This window comes from Lemur catta, chromosome 1 (genome assembly GCF_020740605.2).
Source record: "Lemur catta isolate mLemCat1 chromosome 1, mLemCat1.pri, whole genome shotgun sequence".
Lineage (NCBI taxonomy): Eukaryota > Metazoa > Chordata > Mammalia > Primates > Lemuridae > Lemur > Lemur catta.
The window spans coordinates 280,964,575-280,986,138 of NC_059128.1; the positions used below are offsets into that span (position 1 = coordinate 280,964,575).

Sequence of the window (21,564 nt, forward strand, 5' to 3'; positions counted from 1 at the left end):
GCGGCAGGCAGCGGTTTCAGAGCCCCCCCCCCCCCCCCCGTTCACAGAGAAACAAAGCCCCTTCCCGCGGACACAGGAAAGGCATTTTCACAGGTGTAGATCCTGTACGCCTTGAAAACAATGCACGGTGGCCTCCCTGTGATGACCTTTGTCCCTCTGACTTTTGCTTTTGCTTTTTCTTTAATCTGGCGCTTCCTCCCGTCCCTGGCGGAGTCGGGAGCAGCGACCGAGCGCGCTGTCCTCCTCTGCGCCACCAGGTGGCGCCTGGCGCCCTCCGATGCCGGCCGGGGCTCAGACAGGTGAGCGGCTCTCATTGGCTCTCGGGAGGCGTGATGCCACCAGGCAGCTCTTTTTAAGAGAAAAGCCAGGACCGGTGCAGCAGCGACCCCTGAGCAGCGCTCTCTGTGCCGAGCGGCGGGACCCAGCTGCTGAGTTCGAGCCAACATGAGCGAGGTGAGCGACTCCGCTTGCAGAGGCAAACTTGGGAGCGAGGGTTGCGCGGGTGGTCTAAGCCATGTGGGGCCGAAGACCAGGTTAATCCTGTCATTATTTGCTTGCAGGACTGATGCTGTTGATAGATTGGTTTGCAGCAATGCACTTGGATAGCAAGTGTAACTTTTAAAATTAGCCTTAGAAAGAGAAAGGGATTCATTGTTCGCTGCTGATCTAATTGTGACTTTGAAAAGTGCTTTGGGCTTTAGACCTCAGAGGAGAAAGCCAATTGTTTTATTCTCTCCTGAAGATTTGTGCTCCTTCCAGCGCCGGTGTCTTCAGGCTTCCTCTGATGCCACCTTTCAGGATGTGAGCAGGCAGGTGGTCGTCTGCGGCCACCAGGCCCCCGGAGGGAAGGGGAAGGTGGGAGAGGGCTTGCAGTTGGGCGGCGATTCGTGGCCCAGTCGTGCAGAAGCGTGGCCCGTACAAACTCCATCTGCAGTTAATCAGAGCAGGGGAAGAGATGCAAACAAATGGGAAAAATCTGTGTGCAGAGATAGGTGTCTCTAAGTCGGGAAGTGGTGTTGGCAGAAGAGGAGCCACAATTTCAAATCAAAAGTCACTTCTCTGAATATATTTGTACAGAATATGTTTTGTTGGGGAAAACTGATAGTTCATTTATTTTCTTTCTCTTCTGGGAGGCAGATTTGGGGTTATTTACCACCGTCCTCTCATTCAACTCTATAATCGAGCCAAATACATTTTTTATTTCCTCTTGGTTGGCACTTCAAATAATTACTTTAAAATTTTTTTTTTATCTTCTCTGTCTTTTTTTTTTCTTTTGACAGATGGGTGATCGTTTTTTGGAAGTCTAGAGTAAAATTAATAGCTTAGAAATAAAATGCCTCCTCACTCCTTTTATCTCTCTGATGGGTGACTTTTGGTATAAACATGGCAGGAAGAAGGGCTAAGCGCTATAAAACTTAGGAACGAGATTTGGGACAGAGCCCAGGGTTTGAGGTGGGAAGAAGGCAAATGCGGGTGGAAGACGTGAAGTTTCCTGACAACGCCAGGGACATGTGCCTAACGGTCTTTGTGCTGATGTGGCGTCCAGCGCCCTCCACCCTGTCACCACCTTTGAGCCTCCCAACAACTCTGTGCAGTAGGCTGCATTATTATTCCCAATTGACAGATGGGGAAACTGAGGCACAGAACCATGGACTAACTGGTTCAAGGTCACCAGCTAGTGAGCAGCAGAGCCAGGATGTGGGTTGCAATGCTGGGTGATCAACTGCCAGGTGGATCTTGATGTCCAGATGTGTATGGGATTTTCTGAACAGCTGGGTGCCAGAGAGGGGGCAGGGAGAGAGTCGGGAGGGAGGAGTAGGAAGCTGAGATATAGGGTGATGAGGATGAGGCCTCCGTTTCTCACATGCTTGGTGAGGGGCTTTCTGCTGGACGCTGCAGAGGTTTCAGAAGCTGCTGTTTGTGTCAGCTCACCTTGCTTGCAACTAGAAGGGGATGGCCTTGAAAGTGGTTTTTCTTTATTTCCTATAAGAGAAGGACTTGGAAACCAGCATAGCCCTGGAGGCCCCCTTTCTTGGGTCAAGGGGGCCTGGGATCCTGGCCCAGTGACCCCGTCTCTCGCCGAGGCTCCTGTGCAGCTGTGCTTTCGAGCTTTCCAGGGTGCTCAGCTGGGTCAGGTTCACTTAACTGTGTGGGTCTCCAGGGAGAGAGCGTGTCCCAGAGCTCACCTGTGATTAGGGTCACAGCCTCGTTCCTGCTGAACATGTAATTAGGGCAGCTCGGCAGTCGCCGCCCCACCCCAGCACTGGACGTGTGTAGGCTATTGCGGGAGCTCTGGCCTTAGTGCCTTTAATGAGCATAAAAGCCCACAAGACGCAGATCCCTAACCCCAGGGCTCCCTCCCCGGGGCTCCCTCCCCGGGCTCCCTTCCCGGGCTCCCTCCTGCACCGTCTCCCCATCGCATCACATGCGGCCCCCTTCTCCCCACCAGCATGCCCACCACTCCTGGCTGATCTCCAAGTCCCTGGGTGTGTGTTCCTTGGAGAGCAGGAATTTGTCCTTTGACTAAAACTTAAATCTGCTTAAGGCATTTAATAAAGTGGAACACAAGCTCCTTTCTAGGTGGAGAACTGAATTACTCTCCTGTCCCCAGCCCCTGAAAAGTTTTCTTTAGTTGGGTGAATTAAATGGGGCTTCTAGTTTTTTAAAATAACTCTCAGGAGGGAATGGATTTTAGATGATCACTTACTTGCTTGTGTGACTAATTACCAAGGGGCCAGAGCAATGGGCTTTGTCAGACGTCCCTCTGACCTCAGGATTTCTCTGGGTGTGGTGGGCAAGTAGCGCCTGCTGCAGCCTTCAGGGCTTAGTGCCTGCTGCGGCCCCCAAGCTCACCAGGTGCTCCTCCAGCCCGTGCAGGGGCCAGGCTGGGCAGAGAGGACCTTAGCAGTGCAGTGCTCCCTGGGGTCGGCTCTGCTCTGCGCTGCTGGGCCTCCCCAGCCTTCAAGGGGAAGGCCTTGAGCTGGCTTTACACTGGGCAACTTTACAGCGCGATGTCTCTTCCGTCCCCTGCAGCAACACTTTTTAGGGGGAATGGCGTGATTGAAAGGAGCAGCGAGGAAAGTCAGGTCCAAATTTAGGGCAATGTGAGAGAGTGGAGGTGGTCTGTGGGGGTGTCTCATTTACATTTCAGTATTAAAGTACGTCACATGTGCCTGGAGCAATGTATGAGATGAACTAGAAGATGATTTAGCAGGGATCAAACCGCAGGCTTAAGTATATTAGCCGGATCAGAAATCCTAACCTCCATGGCCCGAGTTTACAAAATGCATTCTGTTCTCTCCCTATTGGCCTCATCCTACACAGGAAAAAAGGCTCCCTTTGTTTAGTGACTTAAAAAAGAGTCCCAGGAACAATGATAGTCAGTCCCATGTTCCCATTTAGGTGTGTGTTTTTAAGTTGCCTTTGAAAGGAGCTCATTTAGGAGAGCTAGGAGCAAGATTTTAATGCATGCAGGCAAACATCTGGAGAGTTAGTTTAAAACAGGACATACCATCACCTTGCTTGGGAAGGGTGTGGGTAGATGTTCCCAGTTACATAATCAATTAACAGCTATTAATTAGGCTTGAGACCCCTTTGGGAAAAGTCTTCTCCTAACCCCAAATTTCACTGTCATGGGCTTTCTTCTTGCTTTGGCTTGGATGGGATACAACTCGGTGCCAGGGGTATGGGTCTTCCCTTCATGTAGCCTTTGCCACAGAGAAAGGAGTGTGCCATCAAAGGCATGGTTTGAACAACACTGAGGACATTCAAGGGCAAATCTTCAGATACACATGTCTGTCCTTAGTGCTGAGACAAAATATACTGTCTGTTTAATTTATTGTATGCATGAAAACATACAGTGATCTCTAAGGAAACAAGAAAACAGTGAATAATACTGTTATGGGCAGAGATTTCCAAGGGGAGGCTACATACACTTAAATCTTGGGGTGGGGGTATAGACGAGACATGAATTTTAAAACGATATTTGTCAATTGATCAAAAAATATCATACGACATTGATTTGGGGCTTACCTAGTTAGCCATCATGGTAACTCAGTGGAAAGACAAATGATACAATGAAACAGTCCTAAGATGAGAATGATCCTAGTTTTGTGCTTCTGATGATGTAATAGTAAACCAAAACAGATGCTAATGGATGGGTGGTTAGATTTGTAAGGAACTGTATATTCTAGACTAGTTGTTGAGCACAGATTCTGAGGGTAGCCACATAATATCTGGTGTTTGCAACTGGCTGCGAAGGCCTAGCAACAGGTCAAATGACAATTCAATTTCTTATGTAATTTTAACTTCATTTTGGGGTGTAACTGCAGCAAAGATGTAGAAAGATCCAGGAAGATCTATTTGGCTTTGCTGGACCACACAATGCCAACACTCTCTGCTCTAACTGGGAATAGTAAGCCTAGACAGATACCAGTTACAACTTGAGTTTGAAGTTTGACTTTTCCTAACAGGGAAGAGGCCAAAATTAAGCATGAAAATGTGTTTTGCTGGGCCGATGATTGTAATGGATTACAATAAAATTTATTTCCCTGATCCTGTGTTTCATTAACTAATGCTGTGGCTTTAAAAAGTTTCAGTTTTTGTCTTTTGAATTCTAAGAATGACAGAATGCAAGATGGATTATTTTTTTTCAGAAAGAAAATAAATGACTCACAATTGATTTTACTAAGGGTCTAGTGGAATAGTGAGATCAAGAGGAAAAGAAAACAAGGATTTTGTAATGGAAAGTCCCCTGAATTTATGATGAATGCATTATCTGCATTATTTTTTAAAATTCCAATTTCTGCTCTCCGTGCTTCATGAGAGATGTTATCATAGGTGGAAGACATCACAATTTGCCTGCGGTCCTGCTGTTCTTAGTCCACTTGGCACACTGTGCTATCTGGCACGCAAATGATACCATCAGCCCAAGCCTGGGGCTTCTCATTAATTCAGAATGACTTTCCAGAAAGGGCTTCGTGCTGGAGGAAAAGAAGGGTTTTAGGGGAGGCACACACACAGGTTTCTATCATATCCCACTGCTGTTTTTATAAAACACACTGTAAAGATCATGCTGTTAAGGTCTTATAGGTTGCACGTTGTTGATTAAGAGAGCTCTGCCTAGAATGGATTTCCTGACAGGGACAATTCTATGTCATCCATGAGGCCGGGCTGCCGGTTTGGCACTCGGTAAATGTCCAGTTACTGAATGAATCAACAGACTGTGGGGTGTGGATTTATGAGTTCATGTGACCAGTGGTCTAAACGTTGAGACCTGTGGTTGGGACACCTTCGGAGAGGACGCGTTTGTGTCTTTCGTTCTCCACTCCCGGTTTGGAACCTGCGTTTGCCATTTCAGTCCTTTTAAGTGGGAAATGGGTGTATTGTTAGATACGCAAAATAAATGCTCCCGTGACAGTGAAAGAAAATGAGAAAAAATGGGAAGAATCTCAACAGAGAGAACTCTTGACATTTGGGAAAATGTCAGAGAAAATATGAGAATGGAGCGAGGGACGTAGAATTCTAATATCCTGTGTTGCGGTGTGGTGTTGTCTCCGTTGAGACCACCTGGCTTCAGATAAGTTCAACGGAATTCAAACAAAAGGGACGGGGGCCAGAGAGGCAGAGCCTGCGAGTACCTGGAAACATGGTTGACGGTATTGAAATAGAAAACCAGTTTGAGTGTGACTAGAGGAGAATAAGAAAGAGCCTAAGCAGATCTTTAGTAAGTTAGCTCCTACTTCCGAATCACAAGCAGCCTACTTGTAAATTCTGGCATATTGTTGAAGGTAAAATCTATCTAGCATACAGAAAACAAGTTGTATGTGTAAATATCTTATTGATCATTTAAAATTAATTATCAATGATATATGCATATTAATCTTAATTACAATAAATTTCATATTAATTTATATTTGAATATTTAACTATTTTAATTCATTTATACTTGAAACAGCAATATATGAGAATTCATATGCAAAGAGAAATTGACTCAAATTTGTTCTCCTGTGGAGCTAGAGATTGAATCGTGCATCTCCGCCCCTGCACAGTCGGTCGGATAGGATCTCCACTTCCTGTAAATGCCAGGCATAAACTGTTTACCATCCTTCTTCCAACCTTTGAAATGAAGTGAAGGATAAACAATGAATAAACACTTTCCATTCACTTGGGTATAGGTGCCTTTTGGGTATAGACATGAGAATGTCTGATAGGTCATTGTTTTGTGCCAGAAACAAAGACAGGTTGCCATACCTATCAATAGCTTAGTCCTGTAATCTCAACATCTTTTTCTGGGCTCTTTTACATAAAACAATTCAGCATGAGTTACACATTCCAGGCATCTATCTGCTTGTATCTGCCTTGCAAATAGCTCTAAATTTATGCTTCAGAATCTCACTGAATTACTTCTCATTCCATTTCTGAAAGGGAAACGCTTGGCCATATTTATGGCATTGCCAGTAGAAAAATCAATCACCCACTAAACGCCATTATTTTGCATTTTACTCTTAACCTGCCATTTCATAAATAAAAGGAAGACAAACGAGACTCATAAAGCAGGAGGGTAATCATCCACAAATTGAACAGCTAAGGAGAAGGAAGCAAAATGTGTGAACTGTTCAAACCATTCAAATGAGGCAATTTTCCTCGCAAAAGAACTAGAATAGAGGGCAGGGAAGCCCCTTTCTCTGCGAGGTTTCTGCCCTCGATTTTAGGGCAGTCTTGGACTTGGACAATACTAAAGAGTCTCTAGTCATATTAGTCTTTCCTATCCACCAAAGGATAATGTTAGTGTCATCTTCTCTTCCAAACAACTAAAGGTGATTTGGCATAATTTTTGTCCTCTTGCCTAGAGAAACTATTGTCATCTGTTCTTTCCCCTTCTCTGACTTTTCCACATTTAGCTGTCATTTTTCTAACAATAACTGTCTGATTCAGCATTTCAGGTTTTAGGGAACTGTCTTCTCCATCCTCCCCCAGATCCATGACAGAACAATGCAGTGGTGTCCCCAATGATCATAGGTATCATCACTCTTCAACAGTGGTCGCCAAAGTTTTTTTTTTTTTCCGAGATAGAGTCTCACTCTGTTGCCTGGGGTAGAGTGCTGTGGCGTCTGCCTAGCTCACAGCAACCTCAGACTCCTGGGCTCAAGCGATCCTACTGCCTCAGCCTCCCAAGTAGCTGGGACTACAGGGATGCGCCACCATGCCCAGCTAATTTTTTCTCTCTATATATTTTTTAGCTGTCCAAATCAGCCCCTCCAAAGTTTTTAATAGTGCACCCTAATAGAAAAAATATTTGATCATGTATGCACAGAAAATTTTTATTTATTTTAAAATTATGGGCTCGGTGTGGTGGCTCATGCTTGTAATCCTAGCACCCTGGGAGGCCAAGGTGAGAGGATCGCCTGAGATCAGGAGTTGGAGACCAGCCTGAGAAAGAGCGAGACCCTGTCTCTACTAAAAGTAGAAAAAACAAGCCAGGCGTGGTGGCGCATGCCTGTAGTCCCAGCTACTCGGGAGGCTGAGGGAGGAGGATCCCTTGGGCCCAGGAGTTTGAGTTTGCTGTGAACTAGGCTGATGCCATGGCACTCTAGTCTGGACAACAGAGCATCACTCTGTCTCACAAATAAATAAATAAATAAAAATACAATTATGTATATGTGCTAATATATTAAGAGTTAAGTGTTCATGAAAGAGTATGGAAATCGATACTTCAAATAGTCTTTTTGGTGACTGCACTTCGTTTTGAGTCTAATTTGACGGCTGTGGTTTTTAAGCTTGTGTTGGTGGTCGTGAAGGCATCCTAATAACAGAAGGGTTGCTTAGCACTTTCATTGTTTCCTTGTTGTTTGTGCTGGCAGTATTAGGATTATTTTGAATCCATGATTTTATGCAGGAATTTTTTTATCTTGGTAAGAAACATATAAAAGTTACCGTCTTCATCATTTTTAAGTGTACGGTTCAGTAGTGTTAAGTCTATTGACATTGTTGTGAAACAGACCTTCAGAACTGTTCCCTCTGGCAAAACTGAAACTGTCCCCATTAAACGACTACTCCCCATTTCCCCTCCCCCAGCCGTTGGCAGCCACCATTCTACTTTCTACCTCTGTGAATTTGACTACTTTAGGGACCTCATCTAAGTGGAATCATACAGTGTTTGTCTTTGTGACCATCTCATTTTACCTAGCATGTCTTCAAGCTCATCTATGTTGTGGCATATGACTACGTAGGAAATTTTAGAAGGTGTGTGCTTACTGTGGGAAGACTAAAGGTGGATGGAATAATCTGTAAATCTTCTTAATGGAGCAGAAGGAACTGCGGTGCAGCACACGGCGATAATCTGAGAGCAAGTCAACAGTGAGGGTGTCTGGGACAGTCGCCTTGTGGGACTCCCACTCGTTTCTATCCACCAGAGGATGAGGTCAGTATCAATCCATTTATTAGCTATTAATAAAATCTAAATTTTTAATTGATCTTAGATACTAAACAGATATAAATAAAGATTCTAAAGTTGTCTTCACCATGTATGGTTGTGACAGTGAAGCACCTACAACCCCAGAGGTGCTATTTACACTGTGGGCCATGTCAGTGGCGCCCCCTGGACTTGTGCAGTGCACAACCTGTGCAGCTGCATGTGGTAGCTCAGCCCCTCCCTGGGGTGTGGTCAGCCTGCTTAAGGACCACTAACCTAGAGAAAGACTGTCATTTCTATAGTCCCACTTAGAATTCAGAAAATTGAAGGAGGCCATAGTTGTCATTTCATTCAAAGTAGTCATTTGAAAATATGGGACTGGATGCCCAAAGATCAATCTTGTTCAAAATCACAGAGCTTCTTGAGGAAAAGCCAGTCTAGGTTTCACTTCCACTTTTCCTATCCTATTAAATTTCTCATTTTCTGTCATATTCTGGGTACAACCCAACTTCTTTTACACTTTGTACACTTGTCCAAATTCCACAGAGGACTTAGACAAGAAATATATTAGAACTAACATTGTCCTGGATATTTTTATTAGTCTTGAGTGAAACAAGAATAACACTAGAGATCCTGACAGAGCCATTCCTTTCTTCACCAGATCTTCAACTCTGTTTCTAGGGATTCTGATTTTCTTTCTGACCCCTCACGCTCCATCCCAACCACACGTAGAGAAGTTGATAAATGTCGGTATTGCTACTCCTGTGGAATATTTCATTAAGAGCTTTTTTGGCAAAGGTTTCTTCTGTCTCGCCTCGTAGAGTTGCCTTGACTTTGAGGTTACAACAATCACCGTTATGCCTTGCTGACTCTCCAGGGCTCTGTTTGAAAAAGAAAGAGCATTCTGAACCCCAAAATATAAAACTCTTAGAAAATGTTTGCCCAGAGAATAGTGGCCCTTTCTACTGTCAAAACGATTACGCATATAATTGGTATTCATATATTTTGTCATTAATCCATCTTCCTTCCTTCCTTCCTTCCTTCCTTCCTTCCTTCCTTCCTTCCTTCCTTCCTTCCTTCCTTCCTTCCTTCCTTCCTTCCTTTCTTTTCTCTCTTTCTTCTTTTTATTTCAGCATATTATGGGAGTACAAATGTTTAGGTTACATATATTGCCTTTGCCCCACCCGAGTCAGAGCTTCAAGCGTGTCCATCCCCCAGATGGTGTGCACCACACCCATTAAGTGTGAATATACCCATCCCCTCCTCCCCCCCACCTGCCCAACACCTGATGAATATTACTACTGTATGTGTACTTAAGTGTTGATCAGTTAATGCCAATTTGATGGTGAGTACATCTGGTGCTTGTTTTTTCATTCCTGGGTTACTTTACTTAGTAGAATGGGTTCCAACTCTATCCAGGAAAATACAAGAGGTGCTATATCACCATTGATTTTTGTGGCTAAGTAGAACTCCATAGTATACATATACCATATTTTATTGTGGTATTGATGGGCACTTGGATAGTTTCCACATTTGCAATTGTGAACTGTGTTGGTATAAACATTCGAGTGCAGATATCTTTTTTATAGAATGTCTTTTGTTCTTTTGGGTAGATGCCCAGTAATGGGATTACTGGATCAAATGGTAGTTCTACCTGTAGCTCTTTGAGGTGTCTCCATGTTACTTTCCACAGAGGTTGTACTAGTTTGCAGTCCCACCAGCAGTGTATAAGTGTTCCTGTTTCCCTGTATCCATGCCAACATTTATTGTTTTGGGACTTTTTGATAGAGGCCATTCTCACTGGGGATAAGTGATATCTCATTGTGGTTTTGATTTGCATTTCCCTGATGATTAGAGATGTTGAGCATTTTTTTGTATGTTTGTTTGCCATTATTCTGTCTTCTTTTGAAAAGTTTCTGTTCATGTCCTTTGCCCACTTTTTGATAGGGTTGTTTGATTTTTTCTTGCTGATTTTCCTGAGTTCTATATAGATTCTAGTTATCAGCCCTTTGTTGGATGTGTAGCATGTGAATATTTTCTCCTTCTTTAGGTTGTCTGTTTGCTCTCGTGGCTGTGCAGAAGCTTTTTAATTTGATCAGGTCCCATTTATTTATTTCTGCTGTGTCTGTGATTGCCTTTGGGGGTCTTCTTCATAAATTCTTTGCCTAGGCCAATATCTGTAGCAGTTTTTCCAATATTTTCTTCTAGAATTCTTATAGTTTCATGCCTTAGGTTTAAGTCTGTTATCCACTGTGAGTTGATTTTTGTGAGAGGTTAAAGGTGTGGATCCTGTTTCAGTCTTCTACATGTGGCTATCGAATTTTCCCAGAACCGTTTATTGAATAAAGGTTCTTTCCCCTAGTCTATGTTTTTGTGTGCTTTGCCAAAGATTAGATGGCTATATGAGGATAGTTTTATATCTGGGTTCTCAGATCTTTTCCATTGGTCTATGTCTCTGTTCTTGTGCCAGTACCATGCTGTTGTAGTTACTATAGCCTGAAGTCTGGTAAATTGATGCCTCCCAATTTGTTCTTTTTTGCTTAAGATTGCTTTGGCTATATGGGGTCTTCTCTGGTTCTATACGAAGCATAAAATATGTTGCTATTTTAACAGGGATTGCATGGAATCTGTAGATCACTTTGGGCAGTATAGACATTTATCAATGTTGATTCTGCTGACCCATGGGCATGGTATGGTTTTCTACCTGTTTTTGTCCTCTGCTATTTCCTTCCTCAGTGTTTCATAGTTCTCCCTATAGAGGTCTTTTACCTCCTTAGTTAAATATATTCCTAGGTATTTTATTTTCTTTGTTGCTATTTGTCATTCATATTTCTTTTTGTCTTTTAGTTTATGAAATTTTAAAGGTCTTCTATACCTTTTCATCTCTCCACCATATACACTGACCTCACATTGATGGAGAATCCATTATGTGTTGGACATTGTGCTGTGTTGATGCATAAGACATGGTCCTCACCCCTCGAAAACCTTATAGGCTAGTGGGGGAGACAGAATCACATAAAATTAACTCTGCTACAGGATCCATACAGAGTATAGGTTGTTCTTTGTATAAACCAATGCCAGGGAAGCATTGGTTAATTTGCTATTGTGCAGGGCTAGGATGGGGAGGAAAGAAAATGGTCAGAAAAACCATCTCAAAGGAGTCACTGCTTATAGACGTTCATACTGCTTGAAGAATAGCACCACAGAACTTTTGGTTGATCTTAAAAGTCATTTATTTTAGAATCATATGAGAATTTAGTCATCTTCAAGTTCAATGCATAGATATGTATCTATTGTGATGCTATCGTTAATTTTTAACTCCTGCCTAGTGACAAAAATTTCTTTAAACATGTCAGACATTTTCCCATCCTCATCCACGAATATTTGGGCTCCATTGACTTATTATATTTTTCTTTAAAAGTTAAAAAAAATGTCTCTTCAGTACACTGGAAATAGATTACATGAGGACAATTATATTTTTGGAATTATACACATAGTTTTATTTTAAAATTTACATGTTCCAACTGTGAGACATGTGTGTGTGAATTTGGCCATGGCTGTAACTTACCTAGTGTGAGAGTCCCGGTGTTTGGCCCTGGTCGGATATCTTTGCGCTCCGTATCTCAGAGCTCCTGGTAGTGCTCTCAACCATTATTATTATTTTCTTCTCTTTGAAGTTTGTTCAAGGGATGGGCTCAGCCTTATATTTATAGCTCTGTTCTCACATCTGCATAATTTCTGTCAAAATATCTAGATAATACAGTGCCACATCTCAAATATTATTTCTGGCAATGTTCTATACTTCAGAAATGTGGGCTATTTTACCTCTTTTTTGAAGAAAATTTCTTAAAATAGATGTAGCAATTTGTCAAGCAACTCCACTGAATACCTCCTCCAAGTTCATAGTTACTTTTTCATCTAGAGTTAATCTTTCTCATCTTTAAAGCTGATTCGTTTCATTTTTTCAGCCCTATTTTATGAATTTCCATGTCATCATTTTTTTGCTGAGTTCTTGGTGAGAAACAGATTTGGCTGAAATTCATGTGAGAGTTCCCCCACGGTTGAATTTTGGATGAGGCTTTTGAATTTTCACATGACAAAAATATAAATGCAGCCTAAGGTAACTTCAGCGGTACAAGCAGTGGCCTCAAGGGACCCAGCTCGGGCTCCTTATGTCCTGTCAGTATCACAATGAGGAAGGAAGACATGGCTGAAGAGTCCAACAGAGCTCCAGCAAAGTGAGGCAATTTAAAAAAAAGCCACAGTTCTGTATCCTTCCCTCTTGCCCACCTCTGCCTTCAACCTCTTTTGAGGTGGCGTAGCTCAGAGGTGGAACACCCATAAGAGTCTATGCTAGGGGGAAGATAGGACCAGTAGCACAATTTGTGGGCCCGGTGAAAAATCAGTGCGATGGCCTTGTTAAACTTTGTTAAGAATTTTACGATGGTAACAGCCACACATGAGACCAAGTGCGGGGCCTTCTAAGGCTGGGCCCTGCACCACTGCATGGGTTACTTGGCCTTGAGGCCAGCCCTGGGTTAATGTGGCAAGTGGTCTGACTACTGTGTAATGAGAAAAGAGGAGACAGAGCTGATGAAACATAGTCCATCATCCTTGCAATGTCTGGAGCCTTACGTGGATATCTCTTTTCCTCTGTCCAAGCAGAAGCTTTTGAGATGGCTGAGCCTGACTATGGAGGTGGGCAGACTGAGGGACTTTTCCCCAAATCCGATGGAGCTTTCAGGCTGGCTTTGAGGAAGCCAACCTAGTGCGTGTTTCAATAAGAAATTGTCATGTTCAAGGGTCAGCTTGGCTCACACTGAGGACTGTTTTAATGACAAAATAACAAAATTGATTCAAATCACTTGGAGTGTGTGCGTGTGTGTGTGAGAGAGAGTGAGTGTGTGTGTGTGTGTGAGTGTGTGCGTGTATTTTTTAAAGGCCATTAAAATTTAATTGAAAATGCCCTTGAATTCTAATTCTAAACATCTCTACTGAACATTTATTGTTTATTCAGATGAAAGCTTCCAATGACCAGTTTTGTCCTGAGACTTTTCATGCCGTCAAGTCTTCAGTCCTCACCTCCTCTTCTTGAGCATGTCCAGGGTGACACAGAACACAGATGTGTTAGGCTTGTTCAATTAAAGAAACATTGTTTCACACTGGGCTTGGGAAAGAAAGAGGTCTACACTAATAATGCCAGGATCGATATGTGTGGATAAGAGGCAGTTTGGTGGTGTGAACTTTGGCCATTCATAAAGACCAGATCCCTGGAAGACAACATTTGACTAAATTAGAATTCAGTTTATTTTCCAGTAGATTAAATTCTTATGGATTTCAGAGGGATTTGAATGGAAATATGGAAGAAATATCCATTGTGAAGGAGGAGACACAGCTGTTAGACTGAGTTGGTAGGTGAAGTGGTAGTGATGATGGTGGTGGTGGTGGTGATCATGATGGTGGTGGTGGTATTGATGGTGGTAATGCCGATGGTGGTGGTGGTTGTGATGGCGGTGGTGGTGGTGGTGGTGGTGGTGGAGGGGTGTGCGTATATTTTTTACGGGGACAGTGTTAGAATTTTCACCTCCCCAGAGAGCAGCTGATTAATGACCCATATAACTTTTGACATGTCTTTCTATCTGTGTTTCAATTCACTTCTTGAGTTGTGTCAGTAGATGTAGGACAAAACATTCCCTTTCTTCCAAAAGTGTACAACCTCAGTCTTCTACTGTTTTTTTGAAGCTATTTTTGTATTATTTGAGTGGGGAAAAAGACCGCCAGCTGTTTCTTTATTACCAAAAAAGAAAGTCTCTAGCTTCCGAAGCTTGCAACACTCCATCTTGGAGAAACACAAGAGTAATACATTGTGCCAAATAAACATCTGCATTTCATCACAAGAAGTCATTATGGGGAGAGTGGGCATTAGTTTTCACGGGAAGAGTATTCACAGGAGAGTCTAGGAAGCAAGTTAAACGTGTAAAAGGCAAATCGGGACACACAGTGAATTCTGGAGCAAGACCTGCTTTTATGGTCTTGGGTCCCTTTTCTCATCATAGATGGGTGAAATGTGTGTCTGCAGATCTGGTGTTAAGTGGACCCCGGACACAGTATGATGCATTATCAGATTCCCTGACAATCTTGTGAAATGTATTCATCTCATCTTTTTCCTAAAATGGCCCAGTTATTTTCACATGCAGAGTTTCGTGTGCTTTGTGGAATGTGTTCCACAACATTGCTTTAAAATAAAGCATGATCCCCACTGTGTGACCAGGTGAACTGAGGTACACAATGTCTGCATCGTTGGTGGCAGAAGGGGTCGTCAAAGTCAGGTTTTCCATCTTCCCAGCCAATGTTCTCCCCTCTACACTGGCAAGATTGAGTGGCCATTGCTCAGACTTCCAAGCAAGTCTGCCCAGATTCAAATTCCATCCCAACCCCACCTCACTTAGCAGTAACATCCTTGGACATATTACTAAACCTCTCCAATTGGGATAGTGGTAGTATCCACCTCATAGGATTGTTTCTATACCAGCACTAAGCTGTTGTTATTGTGTTGCATTTGCAGGCAGAGCCTTGTGCCTTGTTGCAAAGAAAAGAAAACATCTTTGTCAAATTTGGAAGTGTTATCTATTCATTCAGCTCTAAATATGGGCTTCTCTTGGATAACAATGGATTTGGCTTGTGTCCTTTCTTCTCCTGGACACCTTTTTGTTCACTTAACAAGGAATCTGAGCACAGCAGTAGGTTATGAGTGGTTCAACTGTGTTAGAGCCCGTGTGGCCATGGTGAGAGATCTTTCAGGATAGATTGCTGCTTAGAGACCCACAGGGCAGGATTCTCCTGGCTGTAGGGCCATTTTCATTCTGTGGTTTTTGTTCATTCTTTTGCCTTTATTTGATGACAACTGGCAAAGCATTTTATTAGCTATCTGGGGGAGGGATAGGGAATGGAATGCTGGTGTTACTATTGAAAGCAAAGAAAAGACATGTCTGTCTCTATGGCCAGTTTCCATCATCCGGGGAGACCACATGTTGGTTGTCTGATTTCACTTCAACTTCTCTAGCCTTTGAAGTGTGGTAGTCCTTGAAAAATCACATCATTCTAGGAAGGACAGGCAGGCGTGGTGTTCTCAAAATCATTACATTATGGGTTCCCTTCAGTTCTAGAAAACTGGCCCTGCCTATTGGTTTTTTCCCTAATCGTCTGTAAAAGGCAACTTCCCCTTAAATGAGTTAGTTCCAGGCACAGTTTCTTTTATGACGTTGACCTATTATTGACAATTTTCCAACCTCTTTCTTACTCTTGGCGTCTCATTAGTCAGCCATAACTTTTCAAGGACAGGAAGAGAAAACAAATCTCTTCTTTCTTCCTCTACCCTGCTTGGATCTGGGTACCTTCTGTGTACTCTGTGAGATTATAATCCTGTGAGAAGCTTTTGGATATCTGGGCCTTGTCTGAAAGCCCACTGTTGTCATTTTTCCAACCACAGCAGCTGTTCTGGCTAGCATCTGGCCCCTATGCCAGCAACCTTTCTTCTGAGGCTAATCTAAGGAACTGACACAACTACAAGAGGACAATAAAGGAAGTGAGGTGGATGCAGAAGCATTTCTCTGGGTGCAATTCAGATGCAGAGGTGGGTAGACATCTTGGTTCCCGCATTGTTCTAGCACCTTACAGATCCGTGGGGCTCCCAGCGCTGGCTGAGGGTGGGTTAATGTGGCTGTTGCTGGGTAAGTGGAGATGTTGATTCCTTCATCCTTTTATCCAACCTCAGGCCTGTGGAGGGTCTACAGATAGAATCAGATATGCAGACGTCGTAATGGCACCACTAAACTCTCCCAGCTTCCACCCACTTCCATCCAGTTGCTTCTTTGGTCATCAGTGTACCCTCCTTTTGTATCTTCCCTTTCTAGAAAAACACAAGCTGTAATTTTTACTAAACACACAAAATGTATCCACTGGAATCAGAGGCCTGAGAAACCAATGAAAATTAACAACTTAATAACAGGTAGAGGCTGCATCCTTTATGAGAAAAATAATTGCAAATATTAATATTCTTCCTTTGGATTCTTAGAACAGCCATGTAAGGTACATGTTCTATTTTATTTAATTTATTTTAATTCACCATGAAAAAGAGACTGGCTGGATGAAGAAGCTGAAGAGTGAATGATCACTCAGCCACACGTGGGATCTGGGCTTTGCCCCAGGTCTTCAAACTGTTGACCACAACATGCTTTTTTCATTACCTTAACTGTACTCCAAGTTGAATACAATGGAAAAGAAAGATGTGAATTTCTTTTTAAGTCTGTTTTACCATGACTTTGCTGTCTGAGTTCTTTTAGAAACTAGACTCATGCAATGTGAGCATTTTATCTCATTTAATTCTCACACTCCAATGAGGTAGATATATTGTTCCTCCCATTTTATAGAGGCAGAAACTGAGGCTCAGAGAACTTAAGTGACCTGCATATAGTCACGAAACTGCCATGTGACAGGGCTGGGATATCCTGTACAGTCTGATTCCAAAACACTTTTTTTTTAAAGCCAGAATTATTAAGGTGTCACCTATATATAGTAAAATGTACCTCTTTTAGTTGTACAGTCTTACAGTTGAGACATAGACTATCTTGTCACCCTGAAAAGTTCCTTTATGTGCCTGTGGAGTCAATCCCTTCCTTCCACCCTTAGCCCTAGGACCCACATCCTCCACAGCACGCCCTAAATAAAAACAAGCCCAATTACGTTGCAAGGTTTTCACACGGTTTTGAGAATAGCATGATCACACAGGCTTGTAAATAAGTTAAATCATGCAGAGCAACAATTTCTAAATGGTGCTTTATAACGAATAGCTGAAGTCTTAGAAAGGACACAGGAATGACCCAGGTTCCTGGTCCTTGTAGCTCATTCCAGGATCTCAGACAGCAGGGGGCATTCACTGAGCACAAGCACATTTGCTTCTGCAGGGCAGCCTCAGCCCTAAACTTTAGTTGGGTTTCTGCCCTGATCTTTCTTAAAGTGGCAGAACAAACACCAGCACCCGCTCCTGCTCAGGGGGCTACTCAGCCACATCCAGCAGAGCCAGAGTTGTGGGGAGGCGTGTAGCCACGCGGCAGCCAGGGACGGAATGTGACTCCCAGTCATGCTCCCGGCTGTCACCACGCTGCTCTGCCCACAGCTCGTCCCCCTGCTGGGTGCTGCCCTCACAAAGGGGGTGAGAGAGTGACATCATACCAGGCAGCTGGGGAAACCTCTGGCTCTGGGCTGGAGAAAGCATTCCAGGCGTGCGGTTTAAGCAGGACACCTCCCTTGTTTCTAGCCCAGGGTCAGTGTTCTGCCTCCATCTGGTTGGGGGCTCAGGAGAGAATGCAGCCCATGCCCATAGAATCACACCCCCTACAGAGGGCACACACCCCGTGTGCTCTGGGCCCAGAGGCTGGGGCACCTCTCTGTCCTGTGGGCCGGGGTGCCAGGGCAGCCTCAGGGGCTACAGAGCAAGCCTGTGCCCGGCTTTCTTTCCTGAGTTCCCTTTTATCAGCGCAGTGGAGAAGCCTGTCCTTCGCACATTGCTGTCTGTTCCTATCACTTAGTCTCTAGGGCAGCCATCACGAAGTACCACAAGCTGGGAGGCTTAAGCCACAGAAACGTGTTCTCTCGTAGTTCTGGAGACCAGAAGTTTCAAATCCAGGTGTCTGGCTGGGCACAGCGGCTCATGCCTGTAATCTCAGGCCTGGGAGGCTGACATAGGAGGATCGCTTGAGGCCAGGAATCTGCAACCAGCCTGGGCAACATAATGAGACCTTGTCTCTTAAAAGAAAAAAAAATTAAAATTAAGGTATGTGCAGGGTTGGTTCCTTCTACGAGCTCTGAGGGAAGGTCTGTCCAGGCCATCTGCACCCTGTCTCTTCATGGCCTCTTCTCTCTGTGCATGTTTGTGTCCAAATCATCCCTGTTTATAAGGACCCCAGTTGTACTGGATTAGGGCCACCCTAATGAACTCTTCTTAACTTGATCACTTCTGCAAAGACCCCGTCTCTAAGTAAGATGACATTCTGAGGGAGTGTTAGGACATCATATCAATTTTCTGAGGGAGGTCTTAATCCAGTCCATAACACGCAAAAGTTGTAGCGGCCTTTGCCCAACTTCAAGGACTGTTCAGAACCTTCTGCGCCCTTGGTTTTCAAACAATTGACAGCAACACACACCTTGCTGTGACTCTGTGTTGAGCTGAGTTGAGTAAACAAAGCAAAGTGACTTTATTGGCCTGGATGAGATACGGAGGATTTGAAAAGCCCCAAATGAACTCAACAGAGTGGGCTGGACATTTCACATCGTCAAATCTGTGAAGCTGGAAACTTCCACACAGAGGTCATTGAAGAGCAAGTATCCTTTAAGTTGTGACATATACCTGTTATGAAATTATGTGTATGGCATATGGCCATTTTTATAAAACAGAGACTGTGGTTATGTTATGTCCACACAGAAAATATCCTAAATTATTAACAAGGATCGACTGATCAGTTGAGTTATAGTTAGTTTATTGCTTTCTTCCTTGTGCATTTATTTTCCAAAAATTTCACAATGACCATATTCTACTTTTGCAAATAGAAAAAAGTGTTTTTTAAAATGAAAATTGGCACAAAGAAGATTTTATAGGGTAGAAAATACTGATTTTAAAAATATGACTGTGGGAGAATGAAGAAGATGGATTTCAATAAAGGAAATCATGAATACCTGAAAATGATGGTCCCTTCCTAAATGGTTTGCCTGGACTGCAGTGATGCTAATGAATTCTCTTACCATAAAGGTCAGGATAAAAATGCTAGGAATAGAATACAGTGTTTGAGGCAGAATTTCAGCCTGTGGGTCTTTCACAGGTGAGAGCAAGAGTGCAGAGCAAGCACTAGAAAGGTTAATGCATTGGAAGATCCCATCACTTTATTTTTAAACCAACTGAAAAAAAAAAAACACCTTCCAGCTGAAGTTTTCTTTTGACATTAATTTCTACACCTTTAGGGATTAAATTAATGCTCAGTTTTTGGAATGTTAGTAGGAGAATTTTATAGATGATTTAAAAATATCAGTGGCAAGAAATTAAATCTATTCCGTCCTCATCACAAAATGTTGGCATAAAAGTCTCTTCTGCTCTTCAGACAAACTTGGCAGCTTTGATTTGGAAAGTGCCTTTAATGATGCACCTTTGATGTTCCAGGGAAGCCATTTGCTTAATGACTGGTGGCCCAGGAGCCATCGATACCTGCTGGCCCACTCGGCTGCTCCTCCGTTTCCCCGCATGGCTCTGCTTCCCTGTTCCTTTAAAGACTGATCGTCCAAGAGACTCATGACCCTTTGCCATTCAAACATTAAATATAGAAACACATTTTTTTGTTTCTTCATAAACACAGCGATTAAAAGAAAGCCCCCGAGAAACTTACTGGGGTAATTGGGGGCGGTTCTCCATTTGATGTCTCTGCTGCGTGGGGTGCTGATGCTGTGAGGAATATGCAATACCCAAAACGTCGTGGTCCCCAAGTGCAATATATGCCAAAGATATGCAGATTTATGTTATTTTCTCTCGTTATGACCCATCTGAGGAACTGCTTGTCAAGATGCTGCCATTTCAGGGGAGCTAGAAACCCCAAAACCATTAGAAATGAAAATACCAGGATGCTACCGCAGGAACGGAAGACAGCACCAGGGAGAAGAATAAGGTCAGAGCACATGCATCACTGGGGGGTAGATGGCATTAAGTAGCACCTGCTAACAAGAGCTTTCGAGCCACCGTGAGAACGAGATGGAGTTTTCCTTCCTTCTTGTGCAAAATCTCTGCAACCACTTGGTAGTCAGGGGCCAACAGAGGCCAGATGTTGGGAACAGAGGGCAAAATGCTAACCAGCGCTTTGGAACAGATACTTTCCCTGCGCTTCACCCAGAGAAGGTGTCCACTGTCAATCACCGAGTGATGACTCTGTGGAAAACACCGACGTAGGTGGACGGGTCGAGGAGGCCCCTTAGATGCAGCTACTGAGGGTCATGGACAATGGTTTATCTCTCACGGGGAGGGGACTGAGACTCCGGTCAGGGATGTCCCCGCACCCCACAGCTGGGGCAGCCGGTGGCTCACAGCCTCCCTCCAGACCTGCTTGCAGCGTGAGATCGGGGCCCCTCACCTGTGCCCCCCACCTCGGTCATTCTTGGGTGGCTCCTCCCCACCCACCGTGTTGCTCTGGTGGCTTTATTCCCTGCCTGCCCCCCCAGCCTGGGAGCCGACCGAGGTGGGAGCACGTGCCCTTCTCCTGGCGACCCTCGGGCCCCGCCCAGGGCCTGGCTCAGCAAGGACAAAAGCAAATGGTCCCGGAGTGAGTCCCCTCCCCCAGCTGTGTCTGGGCATGTGACACCGTAGCCATGACCTTCACTGCTGATGGCTTTGCACAGTGGTGAATGTGCCTCGTTTTGATAATCTGCTCTGGAAAATGCCCTTTTATTTCCTGGCCTGGGAGACATGACAGTCCTGTCACCGGGGATTGCCCCTGAGCGGCAGCAGCGAGAGGCTGGCACCAGGCCCGGAGGAGCTGGTCTCACTGCTGTTCCCAAAGGGCTGAAGAGGAATGGCACTGTGAGCTAGAGGGTCTGTGGGTCCCTGTGTCCCTTGTGCCCTGCAGACCTGGCTGCGTGAGGACACTATCTTCCTTTCTCTAGTATTGCTGAAGCCAAATTCTCGTATTACGCTCTTTCCAATCTTTGGTGACCAAATGGGCAGGTCTACTGGGGAGATGAGAAAGAAGGGGGGGAGTGTGGGGTCCCCGAGGGATCTGGGGATGGCCTGTGTCCTGCTCATTCAGGAGGCTCCTTGTCCCCTAACCCTAAGGAGGCTTTGGAAGTGGGGACCCTCTAGTCAAGCCATATCTCACCAAATGAAATATCAGGTCAAGTTCTTAGAGTGAATACGAATTTACCCACTGGAATGCCATAGGTACAGATTCGGAAAATATTCTTGGACTGCAATTTGGATCCCAAATTTAACCAGCTATAGTTCATATCACATTTCACACTCTTCAACCTCTGGAATAAAAAATAAATGTCTTTTAATGTGGGACTTGTGTTTCATCCTCAAGATACAATACATGCTACGCGGAGAGATTTTCCAAGCAGGC

The 21,564-nt window shown here is 44.0% G+C and overlaps 1 protein-coding gene across 1 annotated transcript in view; it reads left to right on the forward strand.

The window, feature by feature from the left end:
- The first annotated feature begins 260 nt into the window (after positions 1-260).
- Positions 261-21,564, forward strand: part of PCP4 (Purkinje cell protein 4) — a 56,289-nt gene continuing 34,985 nt past the window's right edge. The window contains exon 1 of the mRNA XM_045558318.1: positions 261-453. Coding sequence (XP_045414274.1) covers positions 445-453 — 9 coding nt within the window. The 5' untranslated portion in view covers positions 261-444. The remainder of the gene's footprint in view (positions 454-21,564) is intronic.